The 19,570-nt window shown below is 43.1% G+C and overlaps 2 protein-coding genes and 1 long non-coding RNA gene across 4 annotated transcripts; all 3 read right to left on the reverse strand.

Annotated features, from left to right (window-relative positions):
* Positions 1-4,219: 4,219 nt before the first annotated feature.
* Positions 4,220-9,630, reverse strand: LOC107216344 (survival motor neuron protein-like). Of its 2 annotated transcripts, XM_015653350.3 has the most exons (9): positions 9,538-9,630; positions 9,373-9,444; positions 9,159-9,284; positions 8,671-8,871; positions 8,143-8,289; positions 7,057-7,128; positions 6,420-6,530; positions 5,425-5,510; positions 4,220-4,799 (listed from the first exon to the last, which is right to left on the reverse strand). In XM_015653350.3, the coding sequence occupies exons 1-8, from the start codon at positions 9,595-9,597 to the stop codon at positions 5,454-5,456; spliced, it is 846 nt and encodes a 281-aa protein (XP_015508836.1). In that variant the 5' UTR covers positions 9,598-9,630; the 3' UTR covers positions 4,220-4,799; positions 5,425-5,453. The 2 variants fall into 2 exon arrangements, with proteins under 2 accessions (XP_015508836.1, XP_015508837.1); XM_015653351.3 differs by lacking the exons at positions 4,220-4,799; positions 5,425-5,510; positions 9,538-9,630 and having other exon boundaries at positions 6,248-6,530; positions 9,373-9,474.
* Positions 9,631-11,208: 1,578 nt separating this feature from the next.
* On the reverse strand, positions 11,209-19,389 carry LOC107216346 (small EDRK-rich factor 1-like). Its single transcript, XM_015653352.1, has 3 exons — positions 18,989-19,389; positions 12,220-12,328; positions 11,209-11,722 (listed from the first exon to the last, which is right to left on the reverse strand). Exons 1-3 carry the CDS (start codon positions 18,993-18,995, stop codon positions 11,650-11,652), a joined length of 189 nt encoding a protein of 62 aa, XP_015508838.1. The 5' UTR covers positions 18,996-19,389; the 3' UTR covers positions 11,209-11,649.
* LOC117243701 lies at positions 12,329-18,176 on the reverse strand. The gene is made up of 2 exons (XR_004495511.1): positions 17,014-18,176; positions 12,329-13,977 (listed from the first exon to the last, which is right to left on the reverse strand). It is a non-coding gene; the product is annotated as an uncharacterized LOC117243701 (long non-coding RNA).
* Positions 19,390-19,570: the final 181 nt, after the last annotated feature.

Here is a 19,570-nt window from a genome sequence, read left to right on the forward strand (position 1 = left end):
GGTTAGCAGATGGTGCTGCCAGCTCTCTTCACTGGCTTTTTGTTCCTCCTGGAAGGTTTAGTTGACCTATTCTCCGACATTTCATCAGGCTGTCTGTTTTTATTTTACCCGCTTCTTTTCCCAGAGGTTTTGAGCCTTTTGTTTTCTTTGTTAAAAAAGCTTCAGTTTTTTGAATGATGTTTTCTGTCATGGGCAGAATGGGAGCTTCAGACAAAGTTTATCAGGGAGACCCTTCCACTGAGACATGAAGTGCAGAAAGGACCTGCTTATCTACTAAACTTCTGAGAAAGGAGTTCAGATGGATCTACTCTCAGACCCAGATTTTGTTTTGCTTTCCTGTAAACCCAAGATGCTGGCAATCCAGTTCTGTCCCTGCTTTGGAGAATGTGATAGCAGGCCAATGCTTTCCTAACTAATCAAGTATCTTTGATTGCAAAGGTAATCCCACCTTGAGCATCTTTGAGAATAGAGTGTGACCAGACTCTTTAAAATCTTGGTTTGAAGAAGCCCATGTTGAAGCCTCTGCTATTCCTAAAGCCAGGTGTTTTACATAAGCTTGAACCAAGATGGTTAGGTATATAAACACAGGACAAGTAAAAGATTAACATTCCAATGCAGGTGGAGCAGAGATTCAATAATGCCCTGGCACCTAGCTAAAATCTTGTCATGGCTTTCCATTAGGAGAGTAATGCAGCTGAAAAATGAGAATGGCTTTTGCAAAAGTTGTGACAAGATTAAAATTAAATTGCCTTAGACTTGTCTGAGGTTAAAGCCAGAGCAAAGAGTGGCAAGGAGGATATGTTTTTAGAAAGGAGAAAGCATTTATCTGGACACTTATTTGGTGTTCCTAGAAGAACATTGAATCAGGTCTCCAAAGCAGTTGTGCTGAAGGGTGTGTGTTCAGATCCTTCTGAGGGGGATGAGCCAAATGAGATGCATGGCTGTCCTCAATTAGAATCAAGTGTTCAGCACCTCTGAAAGCCAAACACTGTCCTGCAAAAAACGGGTGTAGAGAACAGGGGAAAATTGAAACAGATTTCATTTTGAAAAGGGAGGAATACCTTTTATTTTCTCCCTGTCCCCCCTCCCCTTCCCTTCCTGTGGGTGCCTTGAGTTTGTCAATGGAAAATTCCTTGTATCTCTGGAGTGCTCATGAGACCTCTTACACCCTCTATGGAGATATAGTTTGCCTTTTCTGTTGATGACCTTGCTATTGAGTTACAGAATGAACAACAACAGCAGAGCCAAACCTGAGAAAGGCAAGCAGATAGTAACCTATTGCCCATAATCTAAATTTTAATGGATTGTTTTACTTGGATCTGCTGCTGTCATTCGTTGGCACAATATTCAGGAAATTACATAGTTTGATTCTTAACAGGAAAGGTCATGTTCTCTCTGCAGCATAAAATTTAGGTCTTTTTCTTAACCTGAAGGAGTGCATCCTTCCTGCAGGGTAAAAGAATGAAATCTGCAGCCAAACTGATAGTTTAGCAGTGTTTACACCTGCTGCACCTCAGATGCTTCCCATTTATCCTGTGGCTGCAGGATGATAGCCTGTTAGAAGTAGGTGAGTTTAAAGGAGAGAATTTCAAATTAAGTAAAAAGTGTCTGAGTAGAGAAGACCCTGCTTCAGGATAAATTAATCTTGTTTGTATACTTTACAGAAATTGCAAATTGTCATTTTAATGGGTATTACTTCTTCCTGTTCTATACACAGCCCAAAATATACCTTGCTTCTCAAAGTATATTCAGCCTGCTTACATACTGGACTTTGCTGAGACTGTTGTTGAAATGCCTTCTTAGTTCCCCTTCTACAAAGCAATGGAAATTACAAGAAAAATCAGTGGGAAAATAGACTGACTTAAAATAGAGCTTCATATCTTTGTTGCTCGTTATATTAGCTTATAAGCTCTAGCTGTTAAAACTCTGTATCTCCAGAATATTTTTTCATTGTAATTTTTTTCTAGTATAGTCTTAAAACAACCACGTCATACCCAGTCAGGAAAAATGTTTTGGTTTTTTTTCTGTAAACAAATGCCAAGTCTGTCATATTATCTTCCTTTATTTTTGGCATACATTTCAGTATAGTGATTTAATTACAGGAATCTCATCTTGTAAGTAGGGTGACCATAAGACAAGGCTGGAAAGCTCATGTGATGGTACTCAGGCCCGAGAGTGATAGTTATGCTTGGTATCTCAATCTCTGCAGTGCTGATCTGATGTCTGACCTCCAGTGCCTGCACAAGTGGGTGCTTTATTTGCTTTGTTCTGTAAGAGTGGTATTTGAACACTTGTAAAGACACTGGTTTGTCGCTTTATTGGGAACAGCAAAAAGAATGACACAGACTGTCTCATGGAGTTGAACTGGAGAAGTTTCTCTCCGGTTTATTTGTTATTCTTTGTTATAGACTGATATGTGAAAAGTACACAAAGAAAACTCTTGTTGGTTAGTAAACTAACACATCACCATCATTGGTCAGTGGGGTTCACCACCCCTCGACTTTCTCTTGCAAGAAAACAAGGAACAGACAAACAGCACCTGCAAGGCTGCTTCCTATCTCTGAGGATTGTTTTAATTCCTCCTTATCAATTCCCAGGCCACTTTCCCAGGCAAGACTGAGAAAGTTATGTGGCCTGTAGTTTCACAGGCACTATGCTGTCTGCTTCAGAGTTAGCATCCATACTGGTATCTTATTCTACTAGGCATTGATATGCCTGCTAGAGTACCCTTTATCACTCTCCTCAGTCTGAGTATCACAGTGCTCAAATATGTAGATTTCAAAGTTCTATTATTTGTTTTCAACCCAGCAGCAATGAAATTTGTTGTATTTTTAATGTACCATACCTTAGCATCACTGTTTATTTGTTCATGTTCCATATGGCTTTGGAGCATCTTCTCTAGAAGCTCAGAAAGCTCTGTTAGCAAATCACTGTTACAGACATTTCTTTAGAATGCTTGATAATGTGTCTACCTTAAAAGAAGTGGCAACTATCCACATGTTCACATCAGATCACAGCCAGAGCAGCAGCAACGGTGGTTTTATGTCACTGTTTCTTGATTGTCTGGTCCTGTGACAATAACAATGGTGGGCTGGCTCCTTGATAGAGGCCCTTAAAATGTCTAGCATCACAATGAAGGATCCCCTGGTGTAGGAGTTTAAAATTACCTTAGCAGTGGGTTTTGCCCTTTTCACCAATTTTTCAATCCTAGAAAAGTTTGGAAGTGTTAGGGTTTTTCCTTCTCTTGTACTATTAACTATACCCCTCCATTGCAAATAAACATTGTCCTGGTTCCAGCCAGGATAGGGTTAATTTTCCCAGCAGCCAGGAGAGGACATGCCTATGAGTCCCAGATTATCCTGTACCACCTCACATCTTCAGTGGGGATGGGAGAAGGCTCCTTTCCAGGTGACATATCCTGCCAGTGGTCATCTGTTGGGAGTTCTCAGTGTGGTAAGTGCTCATGTGTGAATTACTTGCCTCTTTCTTGTACACAGGTTTACTAATATTCTACTCAGTCAATTTGCTTGCATTTAATTCATGTGACTGATTTATTTGTTTAAAACATAAACCCCTTTACTGAAGTCAGAACTGGAGTAAAATTATTGTATGTTAGATTTTACTACTGTTAAAAACTGAAGGCCACTTTTTTTAACAATGTCAGACATTAACATAACTGATTGAAGCAGAGAGCAGTTCTGCCTCTTTAGCAATCTGAAAAGATGATATAGAAGCTTTACCTCACTGCAGTTAGTCTTAATTTATGTCACCAAGACATAAAAAAAAAGCCTTCAAAGTAGCTTAGGTAAGTTATGATTAAGTATTTTCTTGCTTAATTACTTGTAGGAAAACTGATTTTTTTGACACATGACCACAGCAGTAGGAAAAGGAAGTGAATGTAGTAATACCTCTATTTCCCTGAAAAGAAAACCATTGGCATTAACTAAATTGCTACCTAGTTTTGTAGCTACAGCCTCTATTAAGAGTAGGGTAGGGTAAAATTCAGCCCTACGTTGTAAGAACTGAAATCCATGTCCGTACATACCTTTCCACAGGCTTTCCCTAATTTGCTTTCAGTAATGGTACTCCGAAAAAGGCAATATAATGTATATATGTATATAGGCTTTCTGCTGTATTTCAGCCATTCATCCAACCAACCAAGAGATGCCAGTGGAAGCTCAAAATAAAAAGCACCCCAAAACAAATTACATCCCTAAACTCAAAGTTTAAAAAGTAGAACTTTATTCACATTTTAAATGAGACAATAGCCTTTCTGAAACCAGCTGTCAAATTTCATGATTCTAATCAGACCTGTAAGATGTCCCTCCTACTACAACAGCACACTCTTTTCCACGCCAGTGGCACCAGTGGCCACTGCAACACACATTGCTGCCACAGCTTTCTCCTAAAAGAGGATACCATAATCAATCGTTCTGGTGCTGTCATTCAGACAGAAAGCCTGAGGAATGCAAGACATGTTGAGAGATAAAGAAAATCTATCACACGGGGTCAAAAGAGTTAAATCTAACATGCAATAAGAAGTCTTGAAATTGCCTCAAGGAAGTAAAAAGTACTTCGTTGCAGTGTTTCTGAAATACATTTGACTAGAGGTCTTTTAAGAAATAGCTCATTTCAATGCACATTTAATTACTAGTCTGAAATTATTTATTTGTTAACAGGGACAGCTCAGTGTTAAGAAAACATTATGACTAATTGTCTTGGTAAAAATTCAGTTCTTCACCATCAATCCCCAATGCATAAGTGATATACACCTCTCAATGGAAAAGATTTGTACCTGGCTTTAAAAAAGAAGCAAAAATTAGTATAAAAGAGCTTTTTGCTTTTAAACACATAAAGAATTACTAAATTACATAGAAATTACATGTTCTCACAAAATCAGAAAACAATTCCCCAGGAGAATATAGTTTTGTTTTATAAGGAAGTGAACAATACAATGGAGAACTCTGGACAAAGCATTTCAAATACAAGCACAGGTACTGAAGTACTGAGCACTGAACTGCTCGACATTACCGGACTGAATTTGTCCTGAAAATAAAGTTTAGCTACAACCTACCAATCCATCTGTGTAAGGAAACACAGATGAAAAAACTGCATTTCACTTACAACCTTTTGTTCCCAGAACAGCCCACTATGAACCATTAATAATTCAAATAAGATGCACTGTTAATCCTTATGCAGACAAACGCTGTAGTTAAAACTCTCATCAGAGCAATGAATTCTTTCCTTCATTCTAGCCACGAAAATACAATTCCATAGCTGCTAAGCAGAGAAGGGATTACTACTGGCAGAAGTAGTCTTTACAGAGAGCCATTAAAGTGGATGGAAGTCCCAAAGCCAAGAGGTTTTTGAAGGGAGTTCAAAACTTGACTGTATCTTCATTTACCACAAAGCTGCAATACTTACAATCCTCCAGAACAATGGTGGATATTCGGTTACTTTGCATGTGTTTGTCTCTCCAGCGATGCTTCCATTCGGCTTTGTTTTAAACCCTACAGGATACAATTTAGTAAAATCTTGATTTTGCCAACATGCAAATAAAAGCTTTAGTTGCAGAACAAAAACATTTCTGGACAATCTTTTTCAGTCCTCTACAAATCACAAACAGTTTTTAACTTTCTTTGGAAATCAGAATGGGCAGTTTAAAAATAGTAAAAGCCAAAGTGTGTTTTTGATACGCAGAGGCTATACAAAATATATACTTCAAATATATATTTCTTGTTCAGTTGAAAGTAAATTAAAGCAATCCACAATTATATATAATCTGAAGCACCAAATCCTCCCTTTCCAACTTCCTCAGTGCAAAGTGTTCATTTCATCATTTTCTTTCTTCATTAAGTGCACAGATGAAAATATGAATCAATAATACAAGTGACAGATTTTCACAACTACGCTGACAGTTTCTACTGGACCTTCACAATGACAAGAAACAATTATTGATGAACTATCTCTGCAAAAGTGCCAAATCTGATCTTAAATGTGATATTACCACTCATACTAAAGAAAAATACATAAAGAAAATACATAGAAGACTACTGAAAAATAAACGTATTTACTCCACCTGTCTACAAAGACAGACTTGGTTGTTTTAGAATGGCTGTAAAACAGTGATCATAAAAGTACCTGACAGTGGAAAAAGTACAAAAACATCAACTAAATATATATATATTTATATATATATATATAATACATATACATGCTGGCTCACTGAATTGAGTGAGAATATGAATTCTACTCAATGACAATACTTATACAATAGAAAACACCCTTAAATGTAGTGACTGTAAATTAGAATAAGAGACCTAAAAAGCAGCACTCCCTCTATGGCTTCTTGCTGCAAAAAGGAGCACCAACAGCAGTGCTAAATTACCAAGACACTTCAAAACCACAGCAGCACATACCAGGTAATATCCAGTGTGGTAACCACTCATGTACCAGGCTATCAACATGCTTCCCAATGCTTCATCGTCCTCAGCAGAGTCTGGCCTCATGGGTGGTGGAGGAGGAATCAACTAAGAAACCACAAAGGAAATGTCTACATTTCAATAGGGTGTTTCCCAGAATAGAGAGCACCTAATTCTAAAAGATTAAAACATAAAACTGAAAAATAGGAACATATCCTTAATTTGTTCTCTGAAAAGGAGTCAAAGATGGTGTTTTCTGAAAACATGTGATTTCCAAAGCCTAGGAAAAACAAGACTCCCGTAGCTTAACTGTTCACAAAAAGTGTTTCTAGGGAAAAATACTATCTTCTTCAGTGAAATGCTGTTAATATAAAGTGCAGTTTCTTCAAATAATTTACCCCTTGATATTCTTACCAACAGCTTCACTGAAATGAGTATGCAAATGTCACAGAAATGAGTAAAAATCAGACCTTGTACATTAGATTATCATAATATTTGTAACTGAATATGTTAACAAATATGTGAAAAAAAATGGCAAACAGAACAAATGTGTTCTAAAAACACAGGTAGTGAGCACATTCAGTGAGAAAACCTGAGATCACTAATACTCATTCCCCATTCTTCTGTCACTTACTGGTGGTCCTGCTGGGAAGGGTGGGGGCCAGCAAGATAAAAATGATGGAGGTGCCTTGAATTTTGATCCAGACTACACGGGGAAAAAAAAAAAAAGTGAAACAGTACAAATTAAAAGGGAATTTGGGGTATTAGGATTTTACTTAAGAGAATTTATTTAAGCTTATATACCAATTCATATACCTTAAACAATAGACAACATACCCCAGCAATTTAATGAAAATACAGACAGTAGCTATTTCTGAGACACATTCTGTAATTTGAGATGCACAACTTAAGATTATTCATGTCACTGGGGTAAACACTGCTGAAACAGGGCTCTGATTAATAGAAGCATTTTTAAAAAGTTTTCATAAGTGGAAGTCAATGGCCACACTCTCAACAGGAAGAAACAGAACAAATATTCACACAGGCAAAGAGATAATTTCTCTGCTCCTGTGTGGATGGGGCAGAAGTTGACTAAATTCCACTATGCTAGTAAAAGTCCTTAAATAAAGATCTGGATACAAATCTATGGATAGAAAAGAAGAAAAGATAAAATAAAACCTTATAAAGAAATCTCGCACAAGCAGTAATATTTAGAAAACATAACACTGTGTTTTAGAGAACAACTATACTATTACTTGGACTCCTACATGACAGGATGAGTGAAGGGTGTATCAATACCCCATTCACTCTTAACTCCAGAGAGCAGCTACAGCTGAGAGGCTTTCATGATACCTCCTGTGAAGTCTAACATACTGACTGGCTAGAAAATGCAAAATCTTAAAGCATAAACAGCACTGTCCTTAATCACACCACCAGTATCCGTGGAACAAATTAAAAGGCAATAGGAAAGCAAGTGTTAGCCAAGGACCAGAAGGTGATCCTCACTAGACAGCAGCACTGCAGAAAGGCTATACTGTGGCCAAATTATTACAAAACAGCAGACCAACAGGTACTGACATGCATATCTGTACATCCATTCTCAAAATGCTGTTAATTGAATTCTAGACAATGCTAAATACTATCATATTGTCTCAGAATTCACACAAAAATACCAGGCTTAACGATGGTAATAAAGTATTTATATTAAGGTTGAGCTTACCCTTCCTAGGCCTGGTGGTGGTGGTGGTGGTGTAGGAAATCTCAAGTTCTGAGGGGAAAATCTTGCTTTTGTGCAGTCACTTTTGTTTCGAGATGACTGGGAAGATTTTTCACTTTCATCTGTTGAATATGGAGTCTCATTTTCATTCTAGAAGACAAAGACGTTTTTATGAAATGCACTAAACAGGAGTCTAGGAGCAAGAAATTTTAGTGTGAAATAGTTTGGAAAGTCCCATTCACATCCATCCCCCTTCTCTAGCCCTCCCAGACCTACTCAGGAGCTTTATCTGCTCACCATTTGAGCTATGTTATCTTTCACTGGTGAATTTCTTGTTGTCCCTTCCCTTTCTTCCACGCTGAATTCAAAAAGTAAAGGGAAGCATTCATTCCCTCCATCAGCTTGTGCCTGTTTACAACAGAACTGTGCATCGCTTCTCATGCTGAACACCAGCAGTGCTACCAGACATACTAAAATAAGTGACTCTCATGCTTTCCCATTTCTTTATAGAAGAATGAAAAAGTCCCTCACCTCCCCAGAATGGCTCATCCCATTTACTGTTTCATCGCTGGTTGGAGGACGTAGATCAGACAGGTTCTGCTCCTCCTGATTTCCATATCCTGTGTAAGTGACAACACATGTGCCTCTCTTCTGGTTGATGGAGGCAATAGTTGCTAGATACAAGTTACCATCCTCAGACCAAACAGCACTGCAGCTGTCACCAACTTTCCACTGCAACAGAAGCAAGAGAAGCATGTAAATACCTACACCAAGGGATGAACAGAAGGTGCCTTTTCCTAAACTACTTTTAAAAAAGTCCAGAAATATAGATCCCACCTACAGCATTTCCTTTGTATTTAATGAAATTCCTATACATAACCTAAAAATAAAGTTTATAACGTTATCACCCCACACCACCATCCCAAAATGTTGCTCTCAAGGTGCTAAAGCAGCTACTTCCGAGTACCGAAGTACCACCATGCAGTACGAGCACCACTGGCATTTACAAGTGAGACGACCTGTTTCAAAGGCGCTGTATTGCTCTTGTTTCTATTTCTGTTCTTTTTATGGTTTTTTCTCTTTATCATCATGCGCTGCTCCTGCTTGTCTGAAGGCTCTGAGCACTCCCCGTTCTTTAAGGCATTCTTAGGGAAGAGAAAGAAAAAAAAACAATAAATGCCAATCCAGCGGCCTCAGCCCCAGGATCCAGCCACGGCCGCTCCGACCCCTTACCTTGAAGGAGGCCACCGCCTTGTCGTACGCCTTGATGAGGGCTGTGTCGTCCCAGATGTCCGAGTCGTCGCTCTGGGGAAGCCACACAGCCTTTAGCGCCATCGCAAGGCCCCGCGCCCGCCCCGCGCTCCCGCCCCGCGCTCCCGGCCCCATTCCCGTTCCCACCTGCCCGGTGCCGCGCCGGAACAGCACCCTGTCCGCCATGGCCGCGCGCCCGCCGCGCATGCGCCGAGCCCCGAGCGCGCCCCGCCGCCGGAAGGGGCGCGGCCCCGGGTGCTGGTCTGGGCCTGCTCCGCCGGGAAAGCCGCGCTGGGCGGCTGCAGAGCGGGAGCTGGCACCGAGCCAACGACAGGCGAGCAAAGGATTTGCTGCTGTGCTCAGTACTGGGCTCCTCAGTAAAGGAAGGACAGGCATACTGGAAAGGGTCCAGCAAAGGGTCACGTAGATGATTTGGAGTCTGGAGAATCTCTCTCGTGAGCAGAGAATGTAGGACTTGGGCCTGTTCCGTCCAGAGAAGACTGAGAGAGGATCTCATCAAAACAAACAGGTATCTCCAAGGCAGGGGCCCAGAGGATGGTGCCAGACTCTTTTCAGTGGTAATCAGCGACAGGACAAGCAGTAATGGGCATGAACTAAAATACAAGAAGTTCCATCTCAATATGACAACTTTTCACTGAGGGTGGCAGAGCACTGGAGCAGGCTGCCTAGGGAGGTCATGGAGTCTGTCTGGGGACATGCAAACCGCACCTGGGTGCATTCCTTGGCAGGGGGCTCGGACTGGATGATCTCCTCAGGTGCCTTCCAATCCTAAAAATTCTGTGATTCTGTGAATTTGCTTAATTTCTCAGCACCTGCAGGTCAGCATTGCTAGCACCAGCTACATTTTCCTTCCAGTTCTCCTCAAGCTGCAGCAGGGCCTGTTACCAGTAAATGAATGCACGTAGATGGAACACAGCTTAAAAAGCAAAGGCTTCAAAAGCTGTCTCTAGAGACTAAATCAGTTGCTGAGGAGCACATTCTTTGGAGGCAGCTCCAAGTGCAGCTGCTGCAGGAGTCCAAGGCAAGAGGCTGTGAACTGCGAACCCACTGCCAAGACAAAGGGCACGGGGACCTGAGGCATGGTAGGAGCCAGGACCCACCCCTAGACTATGAGGGTATAAAATCCCAGGGGTTCCTTTTGTTTAGGGTCCCTCCACAGAGGCACCTGTCAGTTAGTGCACCAAGATGAAATTATATTAAAGATCAGGATCTTTGACACTGCTACTTTGACACTAGGGAACCTGGGGTTGAACTGGTAAGGAATCCTGGGCTGTGAGTGGTATAGTTGTGAAGGGGCTTCATTCCCAGCTCAGGTGGTGTGAATATGACTGCCAGAGTGCCTCCTGGATGGTCAAACAGAGAAGCTTTCTCAACAGTTTTCCCCTGGTCAATACACAATATACTCAAGCATGCCTGTGAAGCAAGGGCTGAGTTTTTCCACACTAACATTCCTGAGGCAGGTGTAAGCAATGATTTCAAATCATTTTAGTGGCATGACAATTTCGAGATCTGCTTCCATTGGAACTCATTAACAGCAATCCTACAGCTTCTCTATGCTAGGATCAGGACTCGACTGAGTCACTTTTGTACACCATCAAAGTCTGCAACTCAAGAGGCATTTTTCCTATGGGGCAGACTTAAACAGTGTTTATAATATGTATTTCTTCTTAACCTTATACTTTGTATTACACTTACATTCTTACACTGCATTTCTCCACAAGGTTATCTATTCCTTATGTTACTGGTAACTTAGAAATCATCTGATTATGAAACATTACCATTTCAGATTAGACAGTATTTCATGCTATTGTATTACATTTTATTGTAAAAATACTTTGAGATTTACAGTTCAGACCTCTGCAAGGTTAAGCACATTTTAGAAGTGTGTTCCATTCTGAATGAATCTGTACTTTCAAGAATTTGGGCAACCAAATCTGGTCTAACTGTAGATTCAGAAATTCTGTTACTGGAACCACTACGTAAAACTAACAAATGCAGCAAAAGCTAGAATGAAGCTATTGCTTGGTACTTTTATTCATACACATGCAGAAGACTGTAGTCAGTTTTGAAAGAGCACTGTAGACAACTAGGCCTATAGTAACCAGAAAATACTCTAACTAATGCTAGTTGAACAACTCTGCACAATAGAAGTTTAATCATTTAATGGCCGGACACTTCTATGGATGATCTTCTAGGTCCTGCTTCATTGGTGCACTCTATCTTCTCCATGGCGGCAGCTCATTTTGCTCCTGCCTGCAGAGACTTCCTTTCATTAGCTGCTTTTTGCTTTTGCTGCATGATTTCAGAGTCCCTGTGAAGTAAAAACAGTTGGATATCAGACACTGGCTCACAATTTTTCTAAGCAGAGCTTCTTCCCTTTAATAGCCCCCACTTGAAGAAGGAAAGAAAATCAGTACAAAATTTCTCAGCCACGAGCACGGTGTTTTTATTACCCTGTTTTCTTCAGTGCATGCATTACTCCATGAGGCAGACAATTTACTTGAGTATAAATAAATTTAGAAATAAAGGATGTAATGGATTGAACATCTTCAAGACAGCATAACACAATCTTTTCCCTTTTGCAGTAGGCAAAAAGCTGCTCAAAAAAATTAAAAAGCTTTACAGGACTTAATAAAAATACATCTGTTTAACAGCAGATACTGCAAAATTTCATCCACAGTTTATGCTCTGGCAAGTGATTAGCCAATGAATAAAAACAAAGTATTCAGCCAAGACACTAGATTCTTCCTGACCCATTTTCTTCTCCTTTTTCTGCCTAAACATTTATTCAGCTTTATGAGATCTTACCTCTGTTTCCTCTGAGAAGCAGACAAGCTATCTTCTTTTCTTTTTCCTTTGTGGATCTCCTGAGTTTTCTTTAGGTTCTTTTGGCGGGCAAGTTCACGCTGGTTCCCACCTGCAAGGTAATATACAGTTAAACAAGTATTACCACTTGTTTTTTTTTTCCCCCAAGGTCTGCCTGTGTAAAAGTCTGTTACAAAGGCAGGACAGTTTGGCACAATGTATAGAGCTGGTCATATCTTCTATTTCAGTGTCCTCTCCCAGGGTACAACAGGAGAAATTAAAAGCTCATAGTTGTTACTTTTTCAATTCTGTACGTCATGTTCAAGAGACTACCAAAATTCTAATACTCCTTATAGAAACAAAATATAGTTTACACACCAGTAGGCTGGGTAAAAGCACGTCTGTAACTCATCCAAAGAGAAGTAATCCACTCTCAAAGAGATTCCAGCATTCAAAATAGCTTATGAATTAATTTTTAACCGAAAGAACAGCATTGAAATTGATTACACTCAAATACTATTGAAGAGGTGACCTCAAAGGTTTCCTTAATTTGAAATCAAGTGCAAAACTTAAGCCTGCACCTTAGCAGTTAGGTGGCATTACTTCCAACAAAAGTGAGAAGAGTAACATTACTTCTATATGCATGTAAAGACATAAACCCACATCACTGCCAGAAGAGAGGACACTTCTTCAGGGAACAGACAGCTTTCCCCCAACTACCAACCAACAAATGTCCAACAAAACAGGAGTGCACAACATCAAAACTACTGATGCTCCATCTAAATACTCAGGGTCTTCCAGGCAATGGCCACAGATTGCAAACTCTTCTGCATTGGATCTCAATCTCCCCTCAGTATTCTCTTCCATAGTTCTATTTTGCTCCCACCTGCCAGACCTGCTTCACTGGCTTGCTACTTCTTCTTGCTCTACTTTGTTTGGACTGACAGTGTTCCAGATATACTAGGCATAATCATTTGTGCTGTTGAACTAACACAATCATATTCTTCTAAACTCAAAAATGAAAATTTCATCTCTCATAATTTCTGTTGTGTCTCTTTTCAGTCTCTCTACAGTCTTATGACTGCCTATGCCATCTTCCAGCCTCAAAGCCAGAGATCTCTGTCTTCAATGCCTCTAACTGTTGGTATACAAAAGCATCTTAGGACTAGGTCATTTCTAAGCAACCTGATAGTATGATCCACCACTTTGTACCCACACCATTTCTGAGCATACAAAGGTACCTGCCTGTGGGAAACAGTAAAGGTAATAACACTTTCAGAAGCTGTGAAAATGGGCATCAGAAAGAAAAAGCAGAGAACTTAGAGATAGCTGCAGCTGCAAGGCCTGAAAGTAAAGAAATACAATAACACAATATGCAAGGATGTGAAACAATAATTGAGTTCTAAGGCTTGGCCAAGATAGACCTTAAGAATGCAGAAAATCCTTCTTACCAAGATAATATAAAGTTTTATGCTTAATAGCAGAGTATTGTGTATTGTTAATAGAAAGCAAACAAGCAAGTATTGTTTGAAGAGGGCATACGTGTGTTTCTAGTGATTGGATAGAACAACTGTTTGTAAGCTTTAGCAATATGCTATTGGCTGAAAAAATGATAAAATGTTCTGTAACAAAGAGATCTTGAGCTGCTTGTGGCAGACGTGAGCTTGTGCCATCTCCTGTATCTGCAGCTGAGACTGGTGCCTGAAATAAAAGCTCGTGATGTGTCACCCAGCAGTCCCATCCCATTTGTGAAAAATTAACCTCCAATAAATGATGCCCCAAGAGGCAGGGAATTCATATTATAATTCCTCAGTGGACTATTTCTGGTCATCGTGTTGGAAGCCCCAGATCAGGTGAAACCATTGAAAGAAAGCAGGCCCTCTCCTGAAACAAGAGATTCTCCCTCCCTATCTTCCTGGACTTCAGAGTGAGGTGAGGAAGGGATCTATGGGGAACTTTGGGATGGGACAACATTTCTTGTCCAAAGAGAAATGGGACGTTTATCACCAGCTTGACATTCTTCTAAAAGATGAATCTCAGACAGAGATTGGGTAAAATGAATTAAAAAACTTGCTGACTTGGGTAAATACAAACTTTCAACATATAGACCCTAAGTCTGCTTTAACTTATGACTTTTGGGATCTGGTGAACTGGAAACTGTATAATGCCCTCTCTGTTAACCGAGATGAGACAGTAGCCAAACTATTTCCTGTATGTCGATCACTATTAGAAATCTTTCTAAAGACCGGACCCGTGGGCCCTCCCGGGCTCAAGACCGACTCCACGGCTCCTCCGGAGAACTCCTCCGCGTGTCAAAACCACCCCGCGCCTCTCTCCGGCGTCCCAGAGCAAGCTCTCAAATGCAAATTCGGCCCCCCTGATCTCGCAGAGCGGCCCTCCAGCCCCCCATCCCTACCCCGTGCCAAACCTGCTAGCTCCCGGGTCTCAAACTGCATGCGTCACTGAATCCGCGCCGGGGATCCCCAACTCGCCCGCTGCTTTGGTTCTCTCCTCGTCCCTGCTCAGACACCCCACGCCCACCGTCCCACTAGGCGGCACAGCCAGCCCCCCCTCATCTCTCGCCTCCAGCATCCCCCCAGAACGTTTCTGTCCCCTCTCAGATCCCGCTTGTGTCCCTATAGCCTTCCGCGGTTTGCCCCGACTTTCCAATTCATTCCGCTGCTCGAACCTGTCCCTCAGCCATCCCCCTGCCCGATTCAGACCCCTCGGTGAGCCCCTCCGTTCCCTCCGCTCCCCTCCTGAGTCCCTTAAACACCCCCGACCCTTATTCCAACTTCCCAAACCGATCTCCGCTCGGCTCGGCTCGGATCTCTCCGCACCGAGAGCTCCTGCTCCTCCATCCCCTGCCTCCTCCGGGAACATTTCTTCCAATGTTAAACCTAACCCGTCTTTCCCAGCCCGGGGTCCCTGTCTCCCCGCTTTTAATCCGTCTGTAACAGCGCCTCAGACGCGGGGGGAGAAGTCGTTGTTGGTGATACCTTTCCCAACTTTTTCTGGTGCTGGAGCGGTGCCGGCCGGTTCTGGTTACGGTCAAGGGGAGGGGCAGGTCGGCCAGCTCGGTCCAGAGCCTCAGGCTGCACGGAGAGCCCAGGCACAGGCAGCACGCCCAGCACAGGCGCCTGCCGCTGTTCGCAGCTCAGAGGAAGCGAGGAGCCTGCCCGCTGCCGCTGTACAAACGCCTGGCACTGCAAACTGCTCGGGTGATGGTTTGGCTTTGCCCAGCTCTGGTCACACAAACTTAACACGGAATCCTGAATTTCTTCAGTCCAACCCAGAGACTGCCTCAGTTCTGGCAAGAACTGGGAACCCTCCAGGGACCAATTTGAAAACTAATTCAATACACTTAACTGACTGGTCTGATATTAGACGAAATTTCAGACAGGATAATGATTTTGGCTCTTTAAATGGCCAGCTTCTAGCCAGGCCGGTGAGGTACGGTAAAAACAATCAAAATCCTCAATACAAACACATTATGATATCAAAGAACTCAGACAAGCAATAAAAGATAGCGGGCTGACTTCTCCATATTTTAATAATATGGTGAAAAGTATTTTTAATTCTTACGAGCTGGTTCCAGCAGATTGCCACAACATGGCTTCTATGATTTTATCTAATTCGCAGTGCATCTTATGGGACTTAGAGTGGAGAAAACTTCTCAATAGAGTAATAGAAGATTATGTGGGTGGTCCTTATGCTCTATTAACCATTGCTCAATTAACTGGTGATGCACCAAATGACAGCCCGGAGGATCAGGCAGTTTTCCTGCCTAGGCCTGTGCTCAGAGATATAAGAAATGCTGCAAGAAAAGCCTTGCTCACTGTTGAACCAGCAGGTAGTCACACAAATGCTTCCTCTACAATAATGCAAGGTGAAACTGAGGCCTACGGTGCTTTTTTAGAGTGACTAACACAAGCTGTCAAAAGGCAATGCCCTGATGAACAGGCTCACCCTTATATTCTTAAAAGCCTTGCTTTTACTAATGCAAATGAGGAATGCAAGAAAGTTATTTTAGCTTTGCCTGAGCGGCCCCCAACTGTTCCTCAAATGCTTTCAGCTTTCAGCAAACTTAGCCCCCCACAGCACCTTGCTAGGGTACAAGCTAATGCTCTTGGGGAAGAGATTCTAAAATCCTGAGATTTACTGGGAGAAAAGCTGGGAGATAAACTCAAAAAGGTTTTGAAAGCTCTTGTGACCGTGCAATTTGGTACAAAAGCCAAAGAGCTTTGTTTTAACTGTGGAAAGCCTGGTCACAGGAAAAAGGATTCTCCTGTACACTGTACAGTAAAGGTAATAACACTTTCAGAAGCCATGAAAATTGACGTCAGAAAGAAAAGGCAGAGAACTCAAGAGCTAGCTGCAGCTGAAAGTAAAGAAATGCAATAACACAATATGCAAGGACATGAAACAACAGTTGAATTTTTAGGCTTGGCCAAGATAGACCTTAAGAATGCAGAAAAATATCCTTACCAAGATAATAGAAAGTTTCAAGCTTAGTAACAGAGTATTGTGTATTGTTAATAGAAAGTAAACAAGCAAGTATTGTTTGAAGAAGTGTACTTGTGTTTCTAGTGATTGGATAGAACAACTGTCTGTAAGCTTTAGCAATATGCTATTGGCTGAAAAACTTGTAAAATGTTCTGTAACGAAGAGATCTTGAGCTGCTTGTGGCAGACGTGAGCTTGTGCCATCTCCTGTATCTGCAGCTGAGACTGGTGCCTGAAATAAAAGCTCGTGATGTGTCACCCAGCAGTCCCATCCCATTTGTGAAAAATTAACCTCCAACATCTGCCATGTCAAGAAGTAGAAAAGAGCAACCCTGCAGAAGCGGGGGTTTGTGCACGCTTCACAACAGCCTATGGACTGCCTGGTAAGCTATGCCAGAAGCTCAGGTGAAAACAGTGCTGTATGACTGCTGCTTCCCCAGGGCTGCTCTTGTCTTGGAAGGTATTATTTGTCTGTTACAGGGCATTAAATGCTACCTTTCAGAAAAGCTAAGAGAACTTCTACTCATCCTCTTCACTAGCATTCTGTCCCCAAAGTCCATTTAGAAGAAGGGCAGCTGTTTTTTCAGAGAATGAAGCAAACCAGATGTCTCTGGCAGTACTAGTGTTGATTAGAACTTGATGACTCATGAGCAGATGACACATTCCAGGCCATAAATGGTTCCTGAGTTTTGTGGTGCTCAGGAGGAAAGAACATTATATGTATTATGACTGGGCAGCAATTAAAGAGCTCTTCCACAGTGCTTAAAAAAAAGAAATCCTTATTTTATCATGAAGAAAACAGAGGAAGTCAAAACAAACTGCTAAAGCCAAAATTATCCTCCACCTCAAACCTCATGTACTTCCTTATGAGCAGTTACTCTCCACACTTACCCTCTGGCTCCTGTTTTCCAAGTAAACACTGAGCACAAGCTCTGCAGAGTTTTTCCATACACACAGTACGGTTTTAAATTTAGGAACAGAACTCAATTGTATCACTAAAAAGCAGCTGGCACAGCAAAACAGAAGGTAAAAAAGCTGAGCAATACACAACGCATAGAAAGCATAGAGTACCAAACAACTGCCTGAAAAGAAACTTACTTGTACTATCAATGCTTCCAAGTAAACATTCCATGGGCTATTTGGCCTCATTACTTCACCTGTCATGCTTAATAAGTATCCCTATCTTCAAGGGAAGCACTGGCATTTTCTACATTCTATAATATCAACCTATTTCAACCTTCCATGAAATTGTCCCAACAAGTGACAATTCAGCTTTCTGAAATTCAAGCATGAACTGCCACAAAAAGACCAGTACACCCTTCCTGCTTGTAGACTTTTATACATTCCTCCTCAAGCACCCCCATCCCGGCCTGTTTGTGCAAGACATATTCTTTAGTTCAACCTGTCCTTGCTCTTTCAACTCCAGGAGAAGAAAAATGCCAACAAGAATCCTAAACGTACCTCTTTATTATGCTCTCTGTGGAAACTGTTTACCTTCCAGGTCTTCAGCTGCACTTTAGCAGCAGTGTGCCCTCATAACTGTGTATTTTCGAGATGAATGTGAACGCACAGCCTCAAAACACCGTGTTTTTACGAGTGAATATGAAAGCACCACCTTAGTTAAACACAAGGAGTTTCTGTAGTGCCAGACATAATAGGCAGAAGGCACAGAAGCACTCGCAGCAGTAAAGGAAGCCGGAGCATCCTGGGTCCGGTTCACAGTTCTCCGCCATTTTAAAGCGGGTGTACCAACACTGCCGTTCGTCAGAACTGAACACGGTCATTATTTACCGGCTGTTCTTGCTCTTTCAACAACAGCCTCAACAACCACAAGCAAGGCAGCATAGTACTCAGTGTTGAGCACTGATACAACGTCCTTTAACTTCAGTCTGGGCGACAGCCGGGAGTGAAATGGAGCGTGGCTGTTGTATCAGCCCTTCCTCACCTTAATTTCTCTCCCCGGTCCCGCCACCACTGTAACGCCAGAGGGCAGAGGAGGATGTTTTCGCCTCCAGTTTCCGACGGAGGCAGGACGTGGGAAGAAGTCTCATCCGCACCCACTCACCGCTGACGAGATTTCGCTGCTGGAACGCCAAGGCCGCAAAGAGCCAGACGCGGCAAGAGCCTCACGCAGCGGCCGACTCCCGGACCCCGGCCCAGGCACGACCCCCAGCCGGTATCGCGCCTGGAGCCGACCAGGAGGCCGGCCCAAGTCCCACCGTCTACCTCGCTACCCGACAGACTCCAAGCAGCCCCCCGGTACTCACGGGTCATGGCGAGACGCTCAGGCCGCGCAGCACCGCTACTACCAGCACCTGCCCAGCAGCACCGCACACCTCCCCCACCAGCGGAGCTGTCTGAGGCGCCGCCCGCCGCCGCTGCCCCTTATGGCACCTCGCTGGTCGCTGATGTCACGGCGCGGCGCGGACGCGGCCCAATCAGCGGGATGCGCGCCGTTGCCTGCTGCCCCGGGGGCGGGCGTCCGGCGAGGTTCCTGCCGTGCGTCCGCCCGGGTCCGGCTGTGAGGGGGAGGTGCGGGGGGGTTTGGTGTAACAGCCTGGGCTCGGGGGCAAAGCGGGCGCTTGGAGGGCTGCTGAGAGCCGGCTGAACTGAGAGCTACGCGGCTGAGGAGCTGCAGGGGCGTTAGAGGCGGCTACGGCGCAGTTATTGGCTGCCCTGTACGGGCTCCCCCTCGTGCCCCTCCTCTCCCAATAGGCGCACGCTGATGACGTCGCGGGGCGCGCCGCCGGGGCGGCACGCCGTGAGCCGGCCGGGCTCGCGGCATCGCCGGGCCGCCGCCGCCGCGCGCTGCTGACGCCGCCGAGCTCGCGGGCGAGCGCGCGGGCGCG

The sequence above is a fragment of the Parus major genome, chromosome Z (assembly GCF_001522545.3).
Source record: "Parus major isolate Abel chromosome Z, Parus_major1.1, whole genome shotgun sequence".
Classification (NCBI taxonomy): Eukaryota; Metazoa; Chordata; class Aves; order Passeriformes; family Paridae; genus Parus; species Parus major.